Consider the following 23,081-nt stretch of genomic DNA (forward strand, 5'->3'; position numbering starts at 1 on the left):
TCTGATGGTCTTTGGCGACCCCTTTGACACCCCCTCACGACCCCCGCAGGGTTGAGAAACACTGACCTAGTTTGAAGGATATTTGGAAGCCAGGCATCATAGCCACAAGCCTTGCATCTCAATCCAAAGCCCACTGTTCTGTCTAGTCTGATGAGGAGGCGTTGCAGATTGGACACACCAGGCCTGTGTTGCTCCCCCCCCCCCCCCCCACTACTTGCTTGGGCGGGGAGCCCCCTGGAGAGTCTCCATCTCCGGCCTCTCCGGCCGCGCCCAGCCTCCCACGGAGTGGCGTCTCCCCGGATTGGGCGGGGCGGCCGGTGACGTCACTAGCCCCGCCCCTCTTCACCTCCCTCCCTCCCTCTCTGCCTGGGCTTCGCTTACCCGAGGAGTTTCGCTCAGAAGGCACTCTCGACGGGACAGCAGCCGGCTGTGAGAGGGACGCTGCTCAGCAGCAAGGGAGACCGGCGGGGAAAGAGGACCCACTCACTGCCTTCCCATCCAAGACACGAAGGCCTCCGGGATTCTTAATCTGGCTTTCCCATCGGGGCGAGCAAGCGCCATGGCGGGCTCGCTGGCCATCTGGAGCGCTCTCTTGGCCACAGGTAAATGCAGGAGAGGGGTGGAGGGTGGTGGTGGAAGGGGTCTGAAAGTGCCAGCCACAGGTGCAGGCGAAACGTCAGGAGAGGATGCTGCTAGGACACAGCCCTACTGCCCAGAAACAGCGCGGTGCCAGGAGCGACTCGTGTGAGAGAATTGGCTGTCTCCAAGGACGTTACCCAAGGGACGCCCGGATTGTTGCCATCCAGTGGGAGGCTCCTCTCATGTCCATGCATGGGAAGCTGGAGCTGACAGGCAGGAGCTCACCTGCCTGTTAGCTCCAGGCAGGTGAACTCCTGCCTGAAGCTCTCCCCAGATTCGAACTGCCGGATTCAAACCGCAGACCTTTCGGTCAGCAGTCCTGCTGGCACAATGGTTTTTAACCCATTGAACTGCCCCATAGGACTGGAAGGATGGGTAGGTTGGGGAGATAGGGTATTCTCTCTGCCTTGGTCCTGCCTGGAGCTCTCCCCGGATTTGAACCACCAGATTCTCCCTGGATTTGAACCATCGGCCTTTTGGTCAGCAGTCCCGTTGGCATAAGAGGTTTTAACCCATTGCACTGCCCCATAAGGCTCGAAGGGTGGGTAGGGCGAAGAGAAAGGGTTTTCTCTCTGCCTTAGTCCTGTCTGGAGCTCTCCCTAGATTCGAACCATCGGATTCTCCCAGATTCGAACCGCCAACTTTTCGGTCAGCAGTCCTGCTGGCACAAGAGTTTTTAACCCGTTGCACTGCCCCATAGGACTGGAAGGATGGGTAGGGTGGAGGGAGAGGGTCTTCTCTCTGCCTTGGTCCTGCCTGGAGCTCTCTCCAGATTCGAACCACCGGATTCTCCCTGGATTCGAACCATCGACCTTTCAGTCAGCGGTTCTGCTGGCATAAGGGGTTTTAACACATTGCACTGCCCCATAGGACTCGAAGGGGTGGTAGGGCGAAGAGAGAGGGTTTTCTCTCTGCCTTGGTCCTGTCTGGAGCTCTCCCCAGATTCGAACCATCAGATTATTCTCGGATTCGAACCGCTAACCTTTTGGTCAGCAGTCCTGCTGGCACAAGGGTTTTTAACCCATTGCACTGCCCCATAGGACTGGAAAGATGGGTAGGGTGGGCGGAGAGGGTCTTCTCTCCACTTTGCTCCTGCAAATGGAGTAAAATATTAATTTTAGCCATGCTGTTTTCTGAGTCCGCTCCCTCGGAGGCTGCCTTCTCTGCGTCCCGGGCCAAATTTAGCCTGTTTTGATAGCCGATATGGGACAAAGATGGAATGGCATCGCTCGGGTGGGTGCAGAGGAACCTCAGTGCTGAAGGGACCAGTGTCGATGCCATTTTCCCGCTGTCTCTAGAGCAGGCATGGGCAAATTTGGACCCTCCAGGTGTTTTGGACTTCAACTCACACCATTCCTGACAGCCTCAGACCCCTTCCTTTTTCCTCTCAGCTGCTTAAGCACCCAGGCTTTGAAGCTGCAAGGCTTAAGTGGCTGAGAGGGAAAAGGAAGGGACCTGAGGCTGTGAGGAATGGTTGGAGTTGGAGTCCAAAACACCTGCACAGCCCCAGTTTGCCATGCCTGCTCTAGAGTAATTTCTATGCTTTGAACTGGTTTACACTGCCATATAATCCAGTTCAAAGCAGATAATCTGGAGTTTATACAGCAGTGTAGAAGACGCCCCAGTAACATCCCAGAGTGTTGGATGTTTTACTGATTTGTGCAATCAACACTATGTAACATGATTTTTGGTTCCTGGGAAATCAATGTCATTTCCTAATTGGTTCTATCATAACAACATGGGGAAAGTTTATGAAACTGCAAAAGGTTTATTTTGGCGGGACACCCTGTAGTAGCAAATTTTTGCTATGCTTTTTCAACCACTTTATCAACGTAGTTTGTGGCAGCCACAGAAACAAAGTTTCTGGAGTATAACAACTACTTTCAAAGTAAGGACCGCACAGTTAAACAGGAAATAATGCTTTCAAACCAGCAACGTAAACGTGTTGTCGAAGGTCACAAAGGCATCTGATGTTTTAATAATTTCAGGGGGGAGGGGAATTGAAAAGATTTAATACATAATTTATAATTTTCTGTTGTTGAAGGCTTTCTTGGCTGGAAGCACTGGGTTGCTGTGAGTTTTCCAGGTTGTATGGCTGTGTTCCAGAAGCATTCTCATCTGCCATAGATGTGGGCGAAATGTCAGGAGAGAGTGCTTCTGGAACATGGCCATACAACCCAGAAAACTCACCGCAACCCAGGGACAGAAATTTTCTCAAATTTTGTTACATAGTGTCAATCCATGATCCCAGTATTTTGGAAGCCTTCTTCTGTTTCTGAAATATCTATTTTTTTTTACATTTTCTATAGCATTGCATTGTTGTTGGACTTCTACTCCTGAGAGCTTTGCAAACATTTTACTCTTTAGACATGTATGATTTTGTGACATGGTGTTTTGGATTTACTCACAAACTTCTAAAGAGAGATGGGGATACAACATATCTCATTTAAAAACTTGTATTTATATTTTCAAAAACGTATGATTTGTAAGATAGTAACATACATTTCCAAGATTTTGTTCATTTATGAGTAACCGTATCTAAATATGTGCAATGTTGCATAATGCTAAAATAACTATGTATTATTTTAACACAATATATGAGGTTGATGGAATGAACACAGCCTTTGACTATTTGATGGAGTATTAGATAAAGGCACTCGCATTGTGTCATTGAGCATTTTTAGCTCCTATGTTTCAGTGGCATGTGTACCCTTGTGCTGGCAGGACTGCTAACCGAAAGGTTGTTGGTTCGAATCTGGAGAGCAGGGTGAGCTCCCGTCTGTCAGCTCCAGCTTCCCATGCAGGGACATGAGAGAAGCTTCCCATAGGATGGTAAAACATCCAGGCAACGCCCTTGCAGATGGCCAGTTCTCTCACACCAGAAGTGACTTGTAGTTTCTCAAGTTGCTCCTGACATGGAACAAAAAGTGGCATTGCTTATTTCACATAGATTTCTCATTCATGCAACACATCTACACATTGCAGTTGGCACACAAACGTGTTGTGACACATAGTTTAGAAATGAAAAAAAGCATGTGAAAAAAAGCTCCCATTGTTCTGTGTGCTAAAACACGCTTGGGAATAGCTGTGTCAAATGAGAGTCCCATTGTGGCGGTACATGGTCTAGAGCCCTGTCCAAAGTGGGTACATGCGTGTATCAGAATGATAGACCTGGATATAACTGAGATAAGTGGACATATAGACTGTACCTGAGTGGGTGGTCCACATTCTTTTTGTTTTATCTTGGTTTTAATCCGGGCTTTGTTTGTGCTGTACAGTAGCTCTTCTATAAATAATGCTGTCCACTCTCCAAAGGCAAGGTTATTTTGGGCTTTGGTGTGGCGGAATCAGACAGCAAGCCTCAGACTGGATTGCATGCATTCTGGATAGTTTAAAAATGGGGGAGAGGGGCTTGTTGATCAACTTGAGAGCCTTGTTCATCCTATTAAAATACCCTTACTCCTGCTCGTAGTTTTCTCCATCCTGGTGAATGGCGAGGAGACTGGGCTGCTCCCGAATGAAGTCTACAAAAAAGAAGGCAGAGAAGATTGGGTCGAATCTCAGCTGCTTCCAGCCAGAGAGACGCTGGAGCGTGAAGTCGAGAGAGAGGGAGCCATGTCATCCTCAGGCGATAACCTCAGCGAACTCCCTCGAGGTATGTCCAAGGGTCTCCTATAGTAGGAGAAAGATGGGAGAACCATTTGTTTGCTGCAACCTCTACAGATGTGGGTGGAGTCATGCAGAATCTCTGAGGGCATGGATGGCAGATTGTTTTCCAGACCATAGAGTCCATTAGCCTGCATAATAGCTTTGGAAAATGTTCACACTCTTTTCTGATTCTGATTTATTAATTGGACACCACCACAATATTAGATATGGTTGCTTCTATTGAATGATACATGTTTAGCATTGTCAGCTTTGAGTGATGCAAGATCAAATACTGGAAAATAAATGTCTTCAGAGCCTTCTCTGGGCTCTTCCACATAACCATATAACCCACAATATCTGCTTTGAACTGGATTATCTGAGTCCACACTGCCATATAATCCAGTTCAATGTGGATTTTATACAGCTGTGTGGAAGGGCCTTAGTCTCCAAATCATTTCTGCATCTTTTTGGTAGAGTTTTGTAATATATATGAAGAGAAAGCGGAAAGTTAACATTAGAATACAGGCATCTTTTAATCTGATATATTATCAAATTAATGGTAAATTAATGCATGTAAGACCTTCGGGCCAATTTCAACTGTTTCTTTAAAGAAGTGGAAAAACATGAGGTTGTGGCTTTTGCTATTCAGAGCAAGCTAAACTGGGCTTTGAGATGTAGTGAAAGGCAATATCCTGCGTTGTACTTTTGTAGCTTGTTCTGCTAATTGGGTTGAAACACTGAGCTTCTGAACTTGCTGACCGAAAGGTCGACGGTTCGAATCTGTGGAGTGGGGTGAGCTCCTGCTGTTAGCCCCAGCTTCTGCCCACCTAGCAGTTGAAAACATGCAAATGTGAGTAGATCAATAGGTACCACTCCGGTTGGAAGGTAACGGCGCTCAATGGAAGGGTGAGCTTCCGCTATAAGCCCCAGCTTCTGCCCACTTAGCAGTTGAAAACATGCAAATGTGAGTAGATCAATAGGTCCCACTCCGGTTGGAAGGTAACGGCGCTCAATGGAAGGGTGAGCTTCCGCTATAAGCCCCAGCTTCTGCCCACTTAGCAGTTCGAAAACATGTAAATGTGAGTAGATCAATAGGTCCCACTCCGGTGGGAAGGTAACAGCACTCAATGGAATCATGCTGGCCACATGACCTGGAGGTGTCTATGGACAACGCAGGCCCTTTGGCTCAGAAATAGATATGAGTACAACCCCCCAGAGTTGGACACGACTAGACTTAATGTCAAGGGGAAACCTTTCCTTTACATTCTGTGCATCTGATATGTGTTTATTGGAATGTTATTTTGTTATTGTATTCATATGTTTTTTTAAATGTAATTTTGATACTGTTGCTTGTTGCTTATGTTTTGGTTTTATTTTGCTGTAATATGTTGTCCGGGTTTGGCCTCATGTAAGCCGCCCCGAGTCCCTGTTGGGGAGATGGTAGCGGGGTATAAATAAAGATTATTATTATTATTATTATTATTATTATTATTTGCAATTGGGAATGACAGTCTAAAATCCAAGCAATGACACCTCAGAAAAGACAGACGTCATTTTTATTTTTTTTTTTGCCTTATGGAGATATAACAGCTTGTACCACCTTTCCCAGTTTGAAATAACTGGGTTACTTTCCACCTGTTTAACATAGTGCATGATGGTGTCAGGTTTGCCTTGTGAGACATGGCCTACCGGACAGTAAATTCCTAATTCAAAGGTTTCTTGTCCCTCCAGTCCGTGTACAGTTTGTTGTTAGAAAGCTGATGGGTTTGTGTTAGCAGTTATGGGAAAGTTAAAAGTGTGCTTCAGAGTAGATTGTTTTTCTAGATCTGAATTTCAAACCAAGTTGGATTGTGATAAAATCTAAACTGTTTGGGATGTTTTCACTGGTGTGTGTACAACCTTGGTAACCAAGCTGAATCCTCATTATAAGGGAGGGAACCGAGCAGGAATGTTCCCACGGAAGTTCTTGCCTTATGTGCTTGATGTCACAGTGTGCTGATGTTTTAGAAGTTCCTTGTTTCTATTTTCTGAAGCTCGCTGCTTCCCTGGAGGCCCCAACATCCCTACTTTGCGCCAGCCGCACATTCCAGCTGCCCACAAGTCCTTAGAGCCGCATCCTGTGCTGCCCACAATGTTTAGTCCTCTTGTGAAGTATAATCACAAGCCCCTGCACTTCAAAATGCAATATGAAAAATTAGAGGACTGCTTGGGTGAGGATGGCTTTGCACATAGTAGGCTCTTACCTTTCATGCGGTTTGCCTGCTACTGCGGTATTTGAAGAGTATGCCAAAGCAGAGTCAGTGCCCCAGCTGCTATAAGCTGGTTCTTTCTCACCTGTGTGGGAACACAACTTGTTTAGTTGGTAACACAATATTTTCATGTTTCCCTACTTCTTGGGTACCTTTCTGTGGCTATTGGTTCACTCTTCACTGCTTAATTTTTTCCTTTTCCACTACAAAGATATTAAAACTTGGCAGCCTCGACATTTCCTTCATACTTCCTCCTCCCATTGACAAAAACCTTCTTCCTTTTATGGACAATATTTCCCGACAACAGGTTCCATAGCAACAGCATTCTTAGGTATGACAAAGGAGAAGGAGAATTTTTTTGGTTGCCCTTTGTACAGCTTGGTAGGGTTCGAGCAAGTTGAAGACACGATTAATTCCTGGGCAGTGGTCCAAAAGTATGTTGAACAAGTCATTCGCTACCTTGTGTACATTGCTGTGTATGTGTATCCAGGTGGAAGTGCTCATTTTCCAGCCGAGCAGTGCTGCTGCTAATTGATGGAGGGGATTCAGAGATGATTCACTGTCGCCCACCCACACAGTGTGGTTCTTCTTACCTTGCTGAGCTGAGTCACTTAGGGCAAAGCTGTGCCACCCGGGGGCGTTTGGCTTGAGTTCCAGTCCATCCTCTTTGCCCATTTTTGTCTCAACACTCTTGTGGGGCTTCTGCCAAATATGGATCCCAGAGCAACGGCCACTCCAGGGTTCAATCTTGTGTGTGAAGAACTTTGAGCTGCAGCAGCTGAGCCAGGTTGACCTGTGAAGAGGAAAAGAGCTACATGGCTGCATTCAGCAAGGCTGCCTCTATATATGTCCCAGTATTCCAACCATCACCCAAGTCAAAAAAGAAGCACAATTAAAGCCCTAGCAGACGATGCAAAAAGAATCTGTGAACCCCACCTCCTCCAAGGTGAACGGAACCACCTAAACTGGGCTTTACTGGCCAATGGATACTCCACCTCAGACATCAGAAGAGCTGCAAGACCGAGAACTATCAGCGAGAGTAAATACAAAGATTCCTCCCAGAGGAAAATTTTTCTTACCATACATCAAGGGAACCACTGACCGCATAGGGAAGCTGATGAAAAAACACAACATACAAACTATCTACAGACCAACTAAGAAAATCCAACAAATGCTACGTTCAGCAAAGGACAAGAGGGATCCTCTCATCTCTGCCAGAGTCTACCGTATCACATGCAGCTGTGGACAAGGTTTCCCCCCGACATGAAGTCCAGTCGTGTCCGACTCTGGGGTATGGTGCTCATCTCTATTTCAGCACCAAAGAACCATCGTTGTCCATAGACACCTCCAAGGTCATGTGGCTGGCATGACTGCATGGAGCGCCGTTACCTTCCCGCTGGAGTGGTACCTATTTATCTACTCACATTTGCATGTTTTCGAACTGCTAGGTTGGCAGAAGTTGGGGCTTATACACATATTTCTAGGTGGCCTTTCCCCATTTGCTTTGGGTGTGCCATGTCATTGTTCTTCCTTGCCTCCATTTCTTTCTCTTTGCATTTGAATCATTTTTTTGATTCAAAAAATCCTTTGAATCATTTTTTCCCTTTTTTGCAGCTTTCCCTTTAACCTTCTCTGATTCTTCTCTTCAATTCTCCATTCTATCTACTTCATGGGTTTTGTGGGAGAATGGATGACATCGATGGCCAAATTCAGAGGAGCTGATGGGGTGGTGTCATCATTATTACCACCATCATCACCTTCTTAATTCATGTATTAAAACAAATACAAATACAGATGGAAATACAAAAATTAATAAATATATATGAATGTTATTGTTAAAAGACAATTTCACAACCTGCAGAATTGACATGAATTGGGTAAAACCGCTGAGCCTCTGAACTTGCTGACCAAAAGGTTGGTGGTTCGAATATGGGAAGCGGGGTGAGCTCCTGCTGTTAGGCCCAGCTTCTGCCAACTTAGCAGTTTGAAAAAATGCAAGTATGAGTAGAGCAATAGGTACCTCTTCTGCAGGTGCTCCATGCAGTCATGCCAGCCACATGACCTTGGAGGTATCAACGGACAACACCAGCTCTTCGTCTTAGAAATGGAGATGAGCACCACCCCCCAGAGTTGGACATGACTAGACTTAACATGAGGGGAAACCTTTACTTTTACTTAGAATTGGCATGAGTACAATATCTTTGTGGTACCAAATGGGCTGCATACTAGTTTTGGTCACAATTCCTCCTTCTAAGTCTTTTGTAAACTGTGCAATGTTTCTCTGGTCCTGGATTCTCCACACACTTCTCAGCGTTCATTGCATGCCCAGTTGTTGTGTCAGTGTACATGGATGAACATGGCAAGTCCATAGCAGTCGGGGAGAAAACAGTCTCTGAGTTTCCTTCTTTCTCAGCATTTCAAAAAAGTGGTGTATTTCTCATATCACTGGCACCATGATTCTGTTCCGGATTTTATTCCAAACTTTATAAGAACTATCCAAAGTGCTGAATTCAATTGAAAGGATAGGCATTGGCATTTTGATGACTCCTTTAAAGTTCACACTGAAACCTAGAGCAAATGCACCATTGTGTAGAAGCCATCAGTCACCCGTGATTCCTCCCTTCTTCTGGGTACTGTGATAACGGTGAAGCTGTCTGAAGCTGGAATGCAATTGCAATTTAATAAAGTAGAAACTGCTTCCCTACTTCCATCCTAAATGCAAGAGTTTTGCAGGGTCGTCTTATAAGTTATTTTAATTTCTAATTCATACCAAAAAGAAAGGGTGAGGGAATGCATGAATAACAGCAAAGAAGCCACAGAACAAAGAAGAGGATTATGTTCTTTCACTGAGTTGCACACTGCAAGTCACTTTTGGTGTGAGAGAATCAGCCATCTACAAAGACATTGCCCAGGGGACGTCCAGATGTGTTATGATCCTGTGGTGAGGCTTCTGTCATGTCCTCCCACACCATTGGAGAAATTATACTGTTTAGCCAGTATTGCACCACCTGACATCCGTCGGGAAGTAGCAGCCAATAACGAAAGGACCAAGGCAGTGACATCTCCAGCCCATCCTCTGTTCGGTTATCAGCCAGCACACCAATGCCTTAAATCAAGAAATAGCTTCTTAAGATCTACTCACAGGAACACCTCAGCAAGCAAGAATCCAAAAGTGGCAGTCTAAAACCCGGAACCTCAATCAGTGGCTGATACCTAATGAGAGACTCCCCCAGTCACACACAGAAAACTGGACAACTTGGAAGACATTGAACAGACTGGGATTCAGAAATGGGGCTACAAAGTGGAATCCATGTGAGTGTGGGGAGGAGCAAACCATTGCCAACTTACTACAGTGCAGTCTGAGCCCTGCCACATGCACAGTGGAGAACCTTCTTACAGCCACATTGGAGGTACTCTGCCAGCTTCTGGTCAAAGGACATTTAGTATAATGCCAAGTTTTTTAACTTTGTGCTTTTAAATACATTATAACTGTACACTCAATTCGCTTCTGACATGATAAATAAAATAAATACTGAGTTGCACAGGCTCAATATATTGGCCTTTGGTGTCCCTAGTTCTAGAAGGTGGAAGAGCTCTGTGTAGGATTTCCTGTTCCTTAGGTAGACTGAATCTTAGCACACTGCTATTCAGGGACGTGGGGGGAGCAGGCAATAAGAGAGTGAGAAGCATGTTGTTCTCTTAACTGGGCGGAGGCGAACTGTAAGTAGCCTAATGGCTCTGTCTGTCTAGCTTTTGCAGGGATTTGTAGAGGAAAATACTCCCCTCTGTAACTCTTATATTTCCCATTCTAAGAGATGGCTTGTGTTAATACAGATTAGTAAATAATGTGCCATCATATGTACAAGGAAGTTTCCATTGCGGCTAACTCCCTGGTGCTTTTTACACTGGCAGGATAAGCAGATGTTTGCCTGCCTGTGTTGCATTGTAAGGGGAACACCATGAAAGAAAACATGTTACAGCAGAGTGTTTCTGGGATTACCCAGAGTGACACTAAGATTCTCACATTTTAAAAAGTCCAGGTCATTTCTAATTTAAACCACAGCTTTCTATTTAGGGAGGCTTTGAGAAGTCAAGAATATCCCCCAAGCAAAATATCAAAGATAGTCATTATAATGCTTGGAGTGTTCTAGGATTTTATATCCTTGGATGCTGGACATGGACAGTGCTGAATTGTAGTTAATATTTCTTTAAAAAAAATTAAAACTTGAAATTTCAAACTCAAATTGAAACATTTAAATGTGATTTTTAATTGGAATGATACAAAAATAATCATCCTGAGTTGTACATAGCAAGAAAGAAGCATCTCTCAGCCTAATCTTACATTTAGCAGAGTTCATTGAGGCCTAAGCTAGTGATAAGTTAATCACAGCCAGATACCTTGAGCAGGAGTCGGAACAGTTTAATAATAATAATAATAATAATAATAATAATAATAATAATAATCTGTTGGAGTTGTGAACCGGACGCAAGCAGAGCTGGATGATCTGGACAGAAAAACAAGAAAACTGATGACAATCGGCTATGCATTACATCTGCGTAGTGATGTCGACAGACTTTACCTGCACAGAAAATCAGGAGGCAGGGGGCTTCTGCAAGTGAAACAAACAGTAGAAGAAGAGAAACATGCACTGGCAGATTCTGTGAAAAGCAGTCAAGAGCCAACATTGAGGGAAGTCAATAGTAGTAAATTGCTTAAAGTGCAAAAGACAAAGAGTGAATACCGTAAAAACACAATCCACTGGAGAAAGAAGGCTCTCCATGGACAGTTCCTAGGAAAAATTGAGAGCCAAATTGACAAGGAAAAACATGGCTGTGGCTCACAAATGGAACTTTGAAAAAGTAGACGGAGGGCCTGATTCTGGCAGCCCGGAAACAAGCCATTAGAACAAATGTCATCAAAGCCAGAATTGAAAAGTCGACAACAGATCCCAAGTATAGACTCTGCTAGGAAGCAGATGAAACAATAGATCACATCCGCAGCTGCTTCAAGAAGATTTCAAGCAGACAGACTGCAAGCAGAGGCATAACACCATTGCTCAGATGATTCATTGGAACTTGTGCCACAAATACCATCTGCTTGCAACAACTAACTGGTGGGATCACAAACCGGAAAAAGTTACAGAAAATGAGCACGGCAAACTACCCTGGGACTTCCAAATTCAGACTGACAGAGTTTTGGAGCACAATACTCCTGACCTCACAATCGTGTTAAAAAACAAAGTATAGATTTTCGATGTTGCAATCTCAGGTGAAAGCAGGATTGAAGAGAAACAACTGGAAAAGCTGACATGATATAAAGATTAAAAGATCAAGCTCCAAAGCACAAGTCAGTCAAGGTGGTACCAATGGTGATCGGCACACTGGATGCAGTGCCTAAAGACCTTGGCTTGCATTTAAACACAATTGGCGCTGACAAAATGTGTGATCCAATGCAGCAGCCAGCAGAGTGATTTTGTCTGCTGTGGACTCATCTTGTTCTGTTTCTAATAACAATAATAATAATAATAATAATAATAATAATAATAATAATAATAATAATAATTTATTTGTATTCCGCCCTATCTCCCTGAGAGAACTCAGGGCAGATTCCAACATACACAACACAAGGCAAACATTCAATGCCTAAAAACACAGATAAGGTAAAGGATTCATCTTCTGGCTCTTGAGGGGTGGTGCTCATTTCCATTTCTAAGCCAAAGAGCCTGTGTTGTCCATAGACACCTCCTACATCATATGGCCAGCATGACTGCATGGAGCGCCAGTTAGCTTCCCATCGAGGCAGTACCTATTGATCTACTCACATTTGCATGTTTTTAAACTGGTAGGGTTGACAGAAGCTGGGGCTAACAGCAGGAGCTCACCCTGTCCCATGGATTCAAACTTTCCAGTCAGCAAGTTTAGCAGCTCAGTGGTTTAACTGTTGCGCCACCATGGCCCCTTAGTATTATGCTAAAGGCCAGAGAAATTTAGGATAGATCACCACATGACACATTGTTTCTGTTCTTTTTTTGGAGCCCATCAGTCAGTGACCTCTGCAAAGATAATATTTTGAATGTGTAATAATGTGCCTTGATTTCCAGTCGGACATGTATGTATCAGAAGTCCATAGCTGAACACAGCAATGTGCCACAGAAAGTTCTGCTATTAGACAGGAAAGAGATGCTTATTCTTAAATTGAAAACTGGATCAAGTTTTTACTTTTGTTATTCGGCCTCTACACACAGTGCTAAATAGAGCTTAGAGTGCAGAGATGATAGCACAGACCTGAAAAAAATCATTGGAAGAAGAATATAATTAAAATTGATGACAATGTCAGCAAGAATGATGGCATTTCATCCCAGTTCCCCACTGCACCAAAACCTCCCTCCCCCAAAAACATGTACCAAATTTGAGATGATACAGATGGGAAGAATATGCGGCTTCTTTACACTTGACGCAACCTGGAAGTCATTTGGAAGTCTATTGCGGTTTCATCTGTATCCTTTCTTATTAAACTGCTGTTTGTGCAGGAGAACTCCCAGAGCTTTGCTTTTGAACTATAAACATAACAGGAAGGATGTGGTGAATAGCATAGGATGCTGAGATTGAGGGGCAGGAAGGCAGCCACTTTGAGAGAGAGAGAGAGCCCTTGGACAAAAGACCCCGAGGCAGCAATGGTGATATTAGAGGTTGCTGGGGAATCTGGTTCTCCTTGGGAGCTTTCTGCTTCCAGTAGAGTAAACTCTCATAGATCTCTGCATGTTTTATAGTAGGTCACAAAGGGCTTAGTATTCTCAATTGCCAAATATATTCACAAAAGAGTTTTTTAAAACAGCATTTCCCTCTTTGTGTGAAGGAGTAGACTGAGGATTGTATGTGTGTATAAATATTATGAGTTCATTTTTGACATATAAAATGCACAATTAGGATGCATATGCGAACACTGAAACTTTGTTATTTCATTTTATATATGTTTCTGAAATTTACCCAATTCCACCATAACTGGATTATCAAATCAGAGTGAAGTTTGAGTAGAGATTTATAATGGTTAAGTGACAGTAGATTAATGTGATTTTCCTAAAAGTAGTGATGGGCTAATTTTCAAAGCGTGGGAGGATATAATGCTGGACTTGTAGTTATTCGTGTTGATAGTTCTCTTCCTCCTCTTCCTCCTCTTCCTCCTCCTCCTCCTAGTATACTTATATCCCATATTTCTCCCAAACTCAAGCATAAAAGGTAAAGGTTTTTCCCTGACATTAAGTCTAGTCGAGTCCGACTTGGGGTGGGGGGGAGGGGGGGGGTGGCTCATTTCCATTACTATGCCGAAGAGCTGGCGTTATCTGTAGGAGCCTCCTAGGTCATGTGGCTGGCATGGAGTGCTGTTTACCTTCCCGCCAGAATGGTACCTATTGATCTATTCACATTTGCATAGTTTCAAACTGCTAGGTTGGCAGAAGCTGGGGCTAGCAACGGGAGCTCACCCTGCTCTCCATATTTGCATCACCGACCTTTTGGTCAGCAAGTTCTGCAGCTCAGCAGTTTAACCTGCTGTGCCACTAGAGCCAAAAACTCAAGCATACACTAATATATTGTTAATTTGTGTTAAATACAATAACATAACTAGTTGTTTTTCTTCTTCTTGATGTATATATTCAATTTTATCATACTTATTGACTGCATTATTATAAGTGTCTTTTTTAACCTACTATATAAGAGTTTTATTAAGTTGTATTAAGCTTTGTTGTTTGGTTCGGTATGGTGATATGGCCTAAGGGCTATTCCATTAAATCTATTTATTTATTCTTCTTTCTAGTTGCTTTCCTGTCGAAGCCACAGGATCCTGTAACACCAAAGAAGGAAGGAAATGGGAGAAAAAGGAGGAAGGGGAAAGGGAGAAAGAGAGACCCCTGTTTGCGAAAGTACAGAGATTATTGTTTTCATGGAGAGTGCAAATACATCAAAGCTCTAAAAGCTCCATCTTGCATGTAAGTCTATCACAGCACTTCTATCGTAAGACTGTTTCTGCATATTTAAAATTATTTCTTTGAATATTATTTTTATGTGAATACCAGGAACATGTCATGCTTTTTCACTTGCTCATGAAATGGAAATCCAAATTTCCATTTCAAAAGCTTCTTTCTAATTAAAAAAACTAGGGTGTATGTGCACCATGGTTCTAGACCAGTGATTCTCAACCTGTGGGTCCTCAGGTATTTTGGCTTACAACTTCCAGAAATCCCAGACAGTTTACCAGATGTTAGGATTTCTGGGAGTTGAAGGGCAAAACATCTGGGGACCCACAGGTTGAGAACCACTGTTCTAGACAGAGGGACGGGGTCAGTGTTTCAGCATCTAAGGGCTTTTCCAGACAGGTCCTATATCCCAGGATCTGATCCCAGGTTTTCTGTTTATCACAGATTATTTGGCAGTGGGGACTCATCCAGTTTAAAGCAGAAAACTTGGGATCAGATCCTGGGATATAGGGCCTGTCTGGAAGAGCCCTAAATGAAAGGCAACAGAAAAGGTGGAGATACACCACTTACACAGTAATTACACAGTAAAGTCTATAGTATAATCATATATATTGTTTTTAATGTATAATAATCACCCAATAAGTGGTTATCGAATTACAGCTTCGCTGTATTGCTGAGCTATAGTGTGGCAGTACTTGGCCCTCAAAGTAAAATGGGAAAATGAACATTTCAAGAAGTTCACTGAAGGACATGGCTGTTGCGAGGAGTGAAGGAAAAATTGTCACATACTCTTCATTGATGAAATACTTCCTTTTTGTCAAAGCCCTCCCCTCCACTCCCAATTCCTTGAAACATAGGTCCTGGCACTAAAACATAACGGATACGCCTCTTTGCATTCTAGGCTTTCTGTTCTAGTGCCAGGGTGCCTCCTCAGAGTCATTTGGTGGCCAGAGGATGATGGTGGCTAGGCAGTGAGGTCATCCACCAGAGGACTGCCCAGGCTGCCCAAGCTGGTTGCTGACGCACAACCAGCTGCTGCTACATCCATGGATCCCTAGCCACCCAATGCCTGGGGGGAGCACCTTGGCAACAGAACCATAAATTAAGGGTGTGGTAGGGTTGTTGTGGGTCAGTGCTAAATATTGTTCCTTGCACCATCCTTATATTATATTATATTATATTATATTATATTATATTATATTATATTATATTATATGGTTTGGGGGATGATGCAAAGGACAATATGGTCTTGGCCTATAAAATCCTATATGGCTCCGGCCCAGCTTATTTATCTGAACGTATCTCTCTCTATGTTTCACCTCGTAATTTAAGATCTACTGGGGAGGCCCTGCTCTCGGTCCCACCAGCGTCTCAAACGCGTCTGGTGGGGATGAGGGACAGGGCCTTCTCGGGGTGACCCCCCGCTTATGGAATTCGCTCCCCAGCGAGATTAGATCAGTGTCCTCCTTCCTTACTTTTAGGAAAAAACTAAAGACATGGTTTTGGAGCCAGGTCTTTGGCTATTGGACACAGCAGCACTTTAGGCACTGAACTTGGACAATAGGATTGTTTGAAAATTGGAAATGGCTTTATGACCTGTGATTATGTTCTATGTGATTATGTTCTATTTGTTCTATGTGATTATGTAATTTTAATTAATATCACTGTTTAATTGTTATGTAATGGATTTTATATTGCTGTTTTATATTGTTGTTTTGATACTGTTGGCATTGAATTGTTGCCCGTTTTAGCCACCCTGAGTCCCCCCTCAGGGTTGAGAAGGGCGGGGTGGAAATGGTCTAAATAAATAAATAAATAAATAAATAAAATTTATTTAGATTATATTTAGCATGGGGATGGTGCAAAGAACAATATTCAGCACTCTGATACACACAGGCACATATACATAGGTGTAATTTGGCACTGCCAATATGTATGTCACTAACAGAATCTCAAATTTGATTTTCTTAAAATTGGAATCAGTCTCTTTAACTATTCAAATATGCAGGCCAGTTTAGCACAGGGGAAGGAAGCATCTTTGGGAGTCTTTTTGGCTGAAGAGTGCGATATAAATAAATACACACATACATAAAAACCCTACAACTTTCCAGGGGCCCATCCAGACAGGCCCTATATCCCAGGATCTAATCCCAGGTTTTCTGCATTAAACTGGATTATATGAGTCCCCACTGCCTGATAATCTGGGATAAACAGAAAACCTGGGTTCAGATCCTAGGGTATAGGGCCTGTCTGGAAGGTCCCCTAGTGAGATGGGACTGCAATTCTCAGCATATCTCACTATTTGCTATGCTTGAAGGTATTATCCAACAGCCACTGGATGGCTGCAGGATTCCCACTCTTACTTTAGCAAAGAGCTGCTGTCTGCTGTCTGCAGTGGAGTCTTTTATTATCTTTCCCACCTGCCTACTCAATGCTAGAACAGACCCATCATGAATCATTTGGGATGGTAGGCCGAGGTTGGTTAATTTTTGGCTCAGAAGCGCAGTGGGCATTTGCTTACTAGGAACTATATTGTCACTCATCATCATCATCCTGTTTTCCCCTTGGTTTCCTTTATAGTCTGACTTTCAAAGCTTGAAAGTGACCCTGATGAGTGGAATGGGCTGCTTTCATCTTCCTAAGCATGAGCAAGGCAGGCGGGTTTTTCTATTTGGGAAGTATGCTTCTGTCCCAAAAGAGGACTGGAGTTATTCATACCGAAGAGGACATTGAAAAAGAGAAAGCATGAGTCAATTGTGGTCTCTTTTAAGAATGAAGTTTCTTAACCAAAGGGATGCATATAAACCTTTGACTTTAGCTAAAACTTTAACAACTCAATTTTCACCAAAGTTTGCACACTCATCTTCTCTCTGGGGGCTACAACTTGGCTTGGCTTACGTTACTATAAAAGGATCCATGAACACTAATGATGCTAAATAAACTATGAGTAATGAGAATACCAGATTACTTCTGCTCACAGAACTCATGTCACTTTGGAAGATTGGGGGATTTTGTATTTCAGACTGAGTCTGTTTCAGAGCTCAACATTACCCCAAGCATACACGTAGAATTAACTTGAGTCCCAGGATTTAATTGAATATTGCTATGGTAATTAAAGTGGAATCGTAGTGCTACAACTGTGTAGTGTGAAAGGGTATTTACCTGAGAAGAGACCAAATGGCTTTACTTCCTGGAATGAGTCTTATACTTTGTTTTTTAATTCCTAGATGCCATTCAGGGTACCATGGGGAGAGATGCCATGCCTTTAGTCTTCCAGTGGAAAAACACCCCCACAGTTACGACCACACAACTATACTAGCAGTCACGGCAGTTGTGCTGTCATCCCTGTGTCTTATCATCATTGCTGCATTACTGATGCTCAGGTAAGCTATTTGGTGTGGTGGAAAGCTGAGGTGTAGGTGTACCATAATCTGGAAATGCAGGCTCTATAAGAAGACTGCAGTCTTGAAAAGAGGCTTAGAAATATATTAAATACATAAGAATTGTAGCATTTAAATATTAGTCTATCCCAGTGGTTCTCAACCTGTAGATTCCCAGGTGTTTTGGCCTACAACTCAGTTTACCTGTCTGAACGCATCTCCCTGTGGAAACTAAGATCTTCTAGGGAGGCCCTGCTCTCAGTCCCACCACCATAACAGGTGTGTTTGGCGGGGACGAGAGACAGGGCCTTCTCAGTGATTGCCCCCCAATTATGGAACTCCCTTCCTGGCAATATTAGATCAGCCCCCTCTCTCCTGTCCTTCAGAAGGATGGTGAAGACCTGGCTGTGGGACCAAGCCTTTGGGGCAGTGCAATGAGGCAAAATGGTGTCCTGAGGTGGTTTTTAAGTAACTTTTAATTTGAATATAAGTGATTTTAGTGTTTGCATATATTTATGGTTTTATGTCCTGGCATTGAATGTTTGCCGTATATATGTTGTGCTCCGCCCTTAGTTCCCTGCGGGGTGAGAAGGGTGGAATATAAATGTTTTAAATAAATAAATAAACCCCCAGAAATCCCAACCAGTTTACCAGCTGTTAGGATTTTCTGGGAGTTGAAAGCCAAAACATCTGGGGACCCGCAAGTTGTGAACCACTGGTCTGTACCTTCTGAGAAGTTCAGAATGACATATGTCAGATTCCAGATAGCTTCTCTCCCAAAGCACTGCCAGGAGCAGATCTCCTTAATTTCAGTAGTAAAATAGTGACACATCTCAATACTACAAGCAAGGAACACACCTTGGCAGATCTCTTCCTAAGACCACCCAGAAAGTAACACGTTAAGATTTGAACATAGTTCAGTTCAATCTCTCTGCCCATTTGTCCTTGACTAGTGTTCAGTTGGACTTTTGGATGAGGCAGATGAAATCCTTGTGGCATCTGTAATAAGTCATCTTTTGGTCTTGCCAGTTGGAGTAGATGGCTTTGAAAATCTCTTCCTGTTCAGTGACTTTGTAGATGGTGCACCAGCCCTTCTATGGTCTTGAACACAGTGCTGAGGGGCTTGGGCTGGAAGCCAACAACTGAAGGACTGAAGTCCAGTTTTAGTCCAAGGTACTCCACGTCTTGTGACTGGTTTCATGCCCAGAAATGCAGGGTTCTCAGTTTCTCATACCAGAAAGGAACAGTAATTCACTTTTTTTTTGCCTAAGGATAGTGTGGTAGCAATGTTGCTTTTCCCCATTTAGAGTTCAGGTTCTTCTTCATCTTGAATCTCCTTTTCTTTGGCTTTTCCAGGTGCCACAAACAAGGTGTATATGATGTAGAGAACGAAGAAAAGGTGAAACTGGGCAGCACTAGCAACCATTGAGACATTCTGGAACTGCAAGGTAATCCTTCAAGTGTTGTGTTGACTAGATGAGATTACAATGACTTCTGTCTTTTCCTTGCCCTGAAGCAAAATCTTTCTCTTCTAGTAGGCCAAGATAAATTTAGAGATGCTTGTATTTTTGGAAGGGTGTCAGTCCTTGAGAAGAAATGAATATGTTGGGTAGTTGTTGTTTTTTTCCCCAGTTTCTGCACTGCATTACTGATCCCATCACCACCCATAATATATTTACTGTGGATTTTGGAGATTACCTTCCAAATGATGTGATCTTCTCCCAGTACCTTTATCCAGTTCTGTATTATTGCTAGTGTCTTTCCTGCTGCATCTCTGGCTACTTGTTTGTACCTCTTCTGTAATAGAGACTTCTCCCTCTGAATCACATTTTTGTTTCCACTTTTGCTTTGGAGAAGTATTTTTCAGCCCTCTGTATCCTTTCATGGATACTCCAGATTATAACAGTTGTGTCCCTTGATAATAGGTGTTCGTTGTCCCACTCTGAGAATGTTATTTTAGCATGGATTTGGGCATAAATGACAAATCTATATAAATAAAAATGTAATGTTCGTTTGTGGGATTAACAGAACTCAAAAACCACTGGACGAATTGACACCAAATTTGGACAGCATACACCTAACAACCCAATGTATGTCCTTCACTCAAAAAAAAAAGATTTTGTCATTTGGGAGTTGTAGTTGCTGGGATTTATAGTTCACCTACAATCAAAGAGCATTCTGAACCCCACCAACGACGGAATTGAACCAAACTTGGCACACAGTTCTCCCATGACCAACAGAAAATACTGGAAGGGTTTGGTTGGCAGTGTCCTTTGGTTTTGGAGTTGTAGTTCACCTACATCCAGAGATCACTGTGGACTCAAACAATGATGGATCTGGACCAAACTCTACAAGAATACTCAATCTGCCCAAATGTGAACACTGGTGGAGTTTGAGGAAAATAGAATCTTGACATTTGGGAGTTGTAGTTTCTGGGATTTATAGTTCACCTACAATCACAGAGCATTCTGAACCCCACCAAGGATGGAATTGAACCAAACTTGGCACACAGAACTCCCATGACCAACAGAAAACACTGGAAGGGTTTAGTGGGCAGTGTCCTTTGGTTGTAGAGTTGTAGTTCACCTACATCCAGAGATCACTGTGGACTCAAACAATGATGGATCTGGACCAAACTCTACAAGAATACTCAAAATGCCCAAATGTGAACACTGGTGGAGTTTGAGGAAAATAGAATCTTGACATTTGGGAGTTGTAGTTGCTGGGATTTATAGTTCACCTACAATCACAGAGCATTCCGAACTCCACCAACGATAGAATTGGGCCAAACCTCCCACACAGAACCCCCATGTGGGTCACAGCAACGTGTGGCAGGGGACGGCTACTTATGAATAAAATAGTTTCTCAAGCCAATCTTTTTTACAATATTTCCTTAATCAAGATAAAGTCTTCAGGAAGAATATATAATTCCATAGGCTGAGAAGACCTGCAAGGAATTAACAAATGGTGATACTTGCCAAATGCTCTTGGGGCCCTTCCACACAGCCATATAACCCAGAATATCAAGGCACTCAGTATTTGCTTTGAACTGGGTTATCAGAGTCCACACTGCCATATATTCCAGTTCAAAGCACAAAACATGGAATTTTATTCGCATGTGTGGAAGGGGCCTCAGATTCCATGGCAATGTCCTATCTTAGATTTCTGTTTACTCTGCTTGAATCCTAGTGGCTCAGACTTTAACACAGTTATGTAGAGATACTTGCATTAACAATAAGAGTAAGAATAGAATGCTTCCCAAGATTATGGAAATAAAAACTTTTTAAAATTGAATTTTGTACACATTTGTGTAGTGCATATTGTGTAGTGTTATGCAACACATATTTAGATGTGATGTGAACCATCCTTTCCTTATGTTTCAGGATTCAGCAGTGGGAAGACCTACTTCAACAACCCAATGGATAAAGCTCATTTTCTGGGACACATGTCAAAGTTGAAAGGGGCGCTTGTGTGAGTGGAAGGAAGTGCTCTTTTCCCAAGGGGATAATGACAGTTATTTGCTTTGTTGAAAAAGCAATTTGCCGTCCCCAAATTGGAAGAAATTTCCAAACAAATCTGAGAGAGACACTTCTCTGCAGAAGGTGCATCCCTGATGCGGAGCCACAGATTTCGGAGAAAAGCCGGACTTTGCCTTGGCACCATTTGAAAGTGATATCTTCACAAGCAAAGAAACCACAAACCTGCAAACTGGATTCTACAAGCACCTGCTGAGGATATAACTGTGAAAGACTTTCAATCTGCTGAAGAAGTCTAATTTTCAACTTAATTAAATGGGGGAAAATATTTAACAAATATTTCATTTTAAATTATATATTTATTTTAGATACGTTGTATATATTATTTATTTAGGGGTTGATCCTGTCTGAAGTCTGAGACAGGAAGATTGTGCAGTGTAACATCCTAATAAATAACCCTTTGTTATACTTGCTGTTACATGAAAACTAATTTTGGGGTGCATGGATTAAAATAGCTGAAAAGCAAGAATTTCTAATAACACTTCCTTATAATGTCTTATGTTTGTGCAGTGTTCTCATGGAGACACTTATGCTTTGTGGGCCTTATTCTGGACTATTTCCCAGGGCAAATCTGTCACAGCTGGAGATAACTTTTGATTTTGCTTAGAGGTTGGCATGAATCAGTTTAGCAGTCTGGTTGCAAACCACAGAATGTTTCCTTCTAATTTAAGATGAACCACGCAAGTTTTGTATCCAGTGTTTCTGACTAATTTCTATGGTAAAGTATGATGCCCTAACCATGTTGAATTCTGCACTATCCTTTTTTTCTAAGCATATAATTTTGTCAGGCACGGCAGGGAAAATAGCAACAGCTGCACTTGCTGAATTTTAAGCACATTTTCCACTATGGTGGCAAAGCTGGGTTGATCCCAAACCACTCCAACCTGCAGGGTTTTTTTATTGTGTCAGAAGCAACTTGAGAACATACTGCAAGTTGCTTCTGGTGTAGGAGAATAGGCCATCCATAGAGACATTGCCCAGGGGATGCCTGGATGTGATACCATGCTGCTGGAAGACTTTTCTCATATCCCCACAAGCTAGAGCTAACTAGATGGGAGCTCACCCCATCTCGCAGATTTGAATTTGCAACCTTCAGGTCAGCAGTCCAGCTGGCACAAGAGTTTAGCCCATTGCACCACCTCAGCTCTTAACTTAATGTGGATTATCTGTTTTGATTATATGGCAGTGTAGAGGGGGCCTATGTTTCCATTTTGAGGAATGTACTTTGTTAATAGAAAGGAATATTTATTAATGTTAACCTGCAGGTGGGGTTAACATTAATAAATATTTATTTATTTTGGATATTTGTACCTGCCCTTCTCAACCCCCTGGGGGGGGGGGGGGGAAGACTCAGGACGGCTACCAGCCGACAATAATTTGATGCCTCCATGTACACATAATAAAATACAAAAACAGAAACAATAATTATATATAGTTAAAAACATTAAGTCAATACAATTACAATCTACGAAAATATACCAGTCTGGTGGCCATTATCTAGCCAAATTCTGTAGTTGGAGACTCCATCAAGCTTGTCCATAGTCCATTACCATAGTAATTGTCATCATTGTGATTGTCATAGTCTGCATAGTTACCCAAAGGCCTGGTCCCACATCCACATTTTTAAATTCTTTCTAAAGGAGAGGAGGGATGAAG

General features: G+C 42.8%; 1 protein-coding gene across 1 annotated transcript; it reads left to right on the top strand.

The window, feature by feature from the left end:
- Positions 1-354: 354 nt before the first annotated feature.
- HBEGF (heparin binding EGF like growth factor) lies at positions 355-22,172 on the top strand. Its single transcript, XM_060774154.2, has 6 exons — positions 355-602; positions 4,112-4,294; positions 14,350-14,521; positions 17,737-17,892; positions 19,246-19,337; positions 21,273-22,172. The coding sequence occupies exons 1-5, from the start codon at positions 560-562 to the stop codon at positions 19,316-19,318; spliced, it is 627 nt and encodes a 208-aa protein (XP_060630137.1). The 5' UTR covers positions 355-559; the 3' UTR covers positions 19,319-19,337; positions 21,273-22,172.
- The last annotated feature ends 909 nt before the right edge of the window (positions 22,173-23,081 follow it).

The sequence above is a fragment of the Anolis sagrei genome, chromosome 4, assembly GCF_037176765.1.
Source record: "Anolis sagrei isolate rAnoSag1 chromosome 4, rAnoSag1.mat, whole genome shotgun sequence".
In the NCBI taxonomy this organism is placed as follows: Eukaryota; Metazoa; Chordata; class Lepidosauria; order Squamata; family Dactyloidae; genus Anolis; species Anolis sagrei.

Excerpts from the sequence above, each read along its gene's own strand:
- HBEGF (XM_060774154.2), top strand. The coding sequence starts at position 560 with ATGGCGGGCTCGCTGGCCATCTGGAGCGCTCTCTTGGCCACAG. Across the intron at positions 603-4,111 it reads GAGCGCTCTCTTGGCCACAG|TTTTCTCCATCCTGGTGAAT; the intron begins GTAAATGCAGGA and ends TCCTGCTCGTAG. Across the intron at positions 14,522-17,736 it reads CTAAAAGCTCCATCTTGCAT|ATGCCATTCAGGGTACCATG; the intron begins GTAAGTCTATCA and ends TTTAATTCCTAG.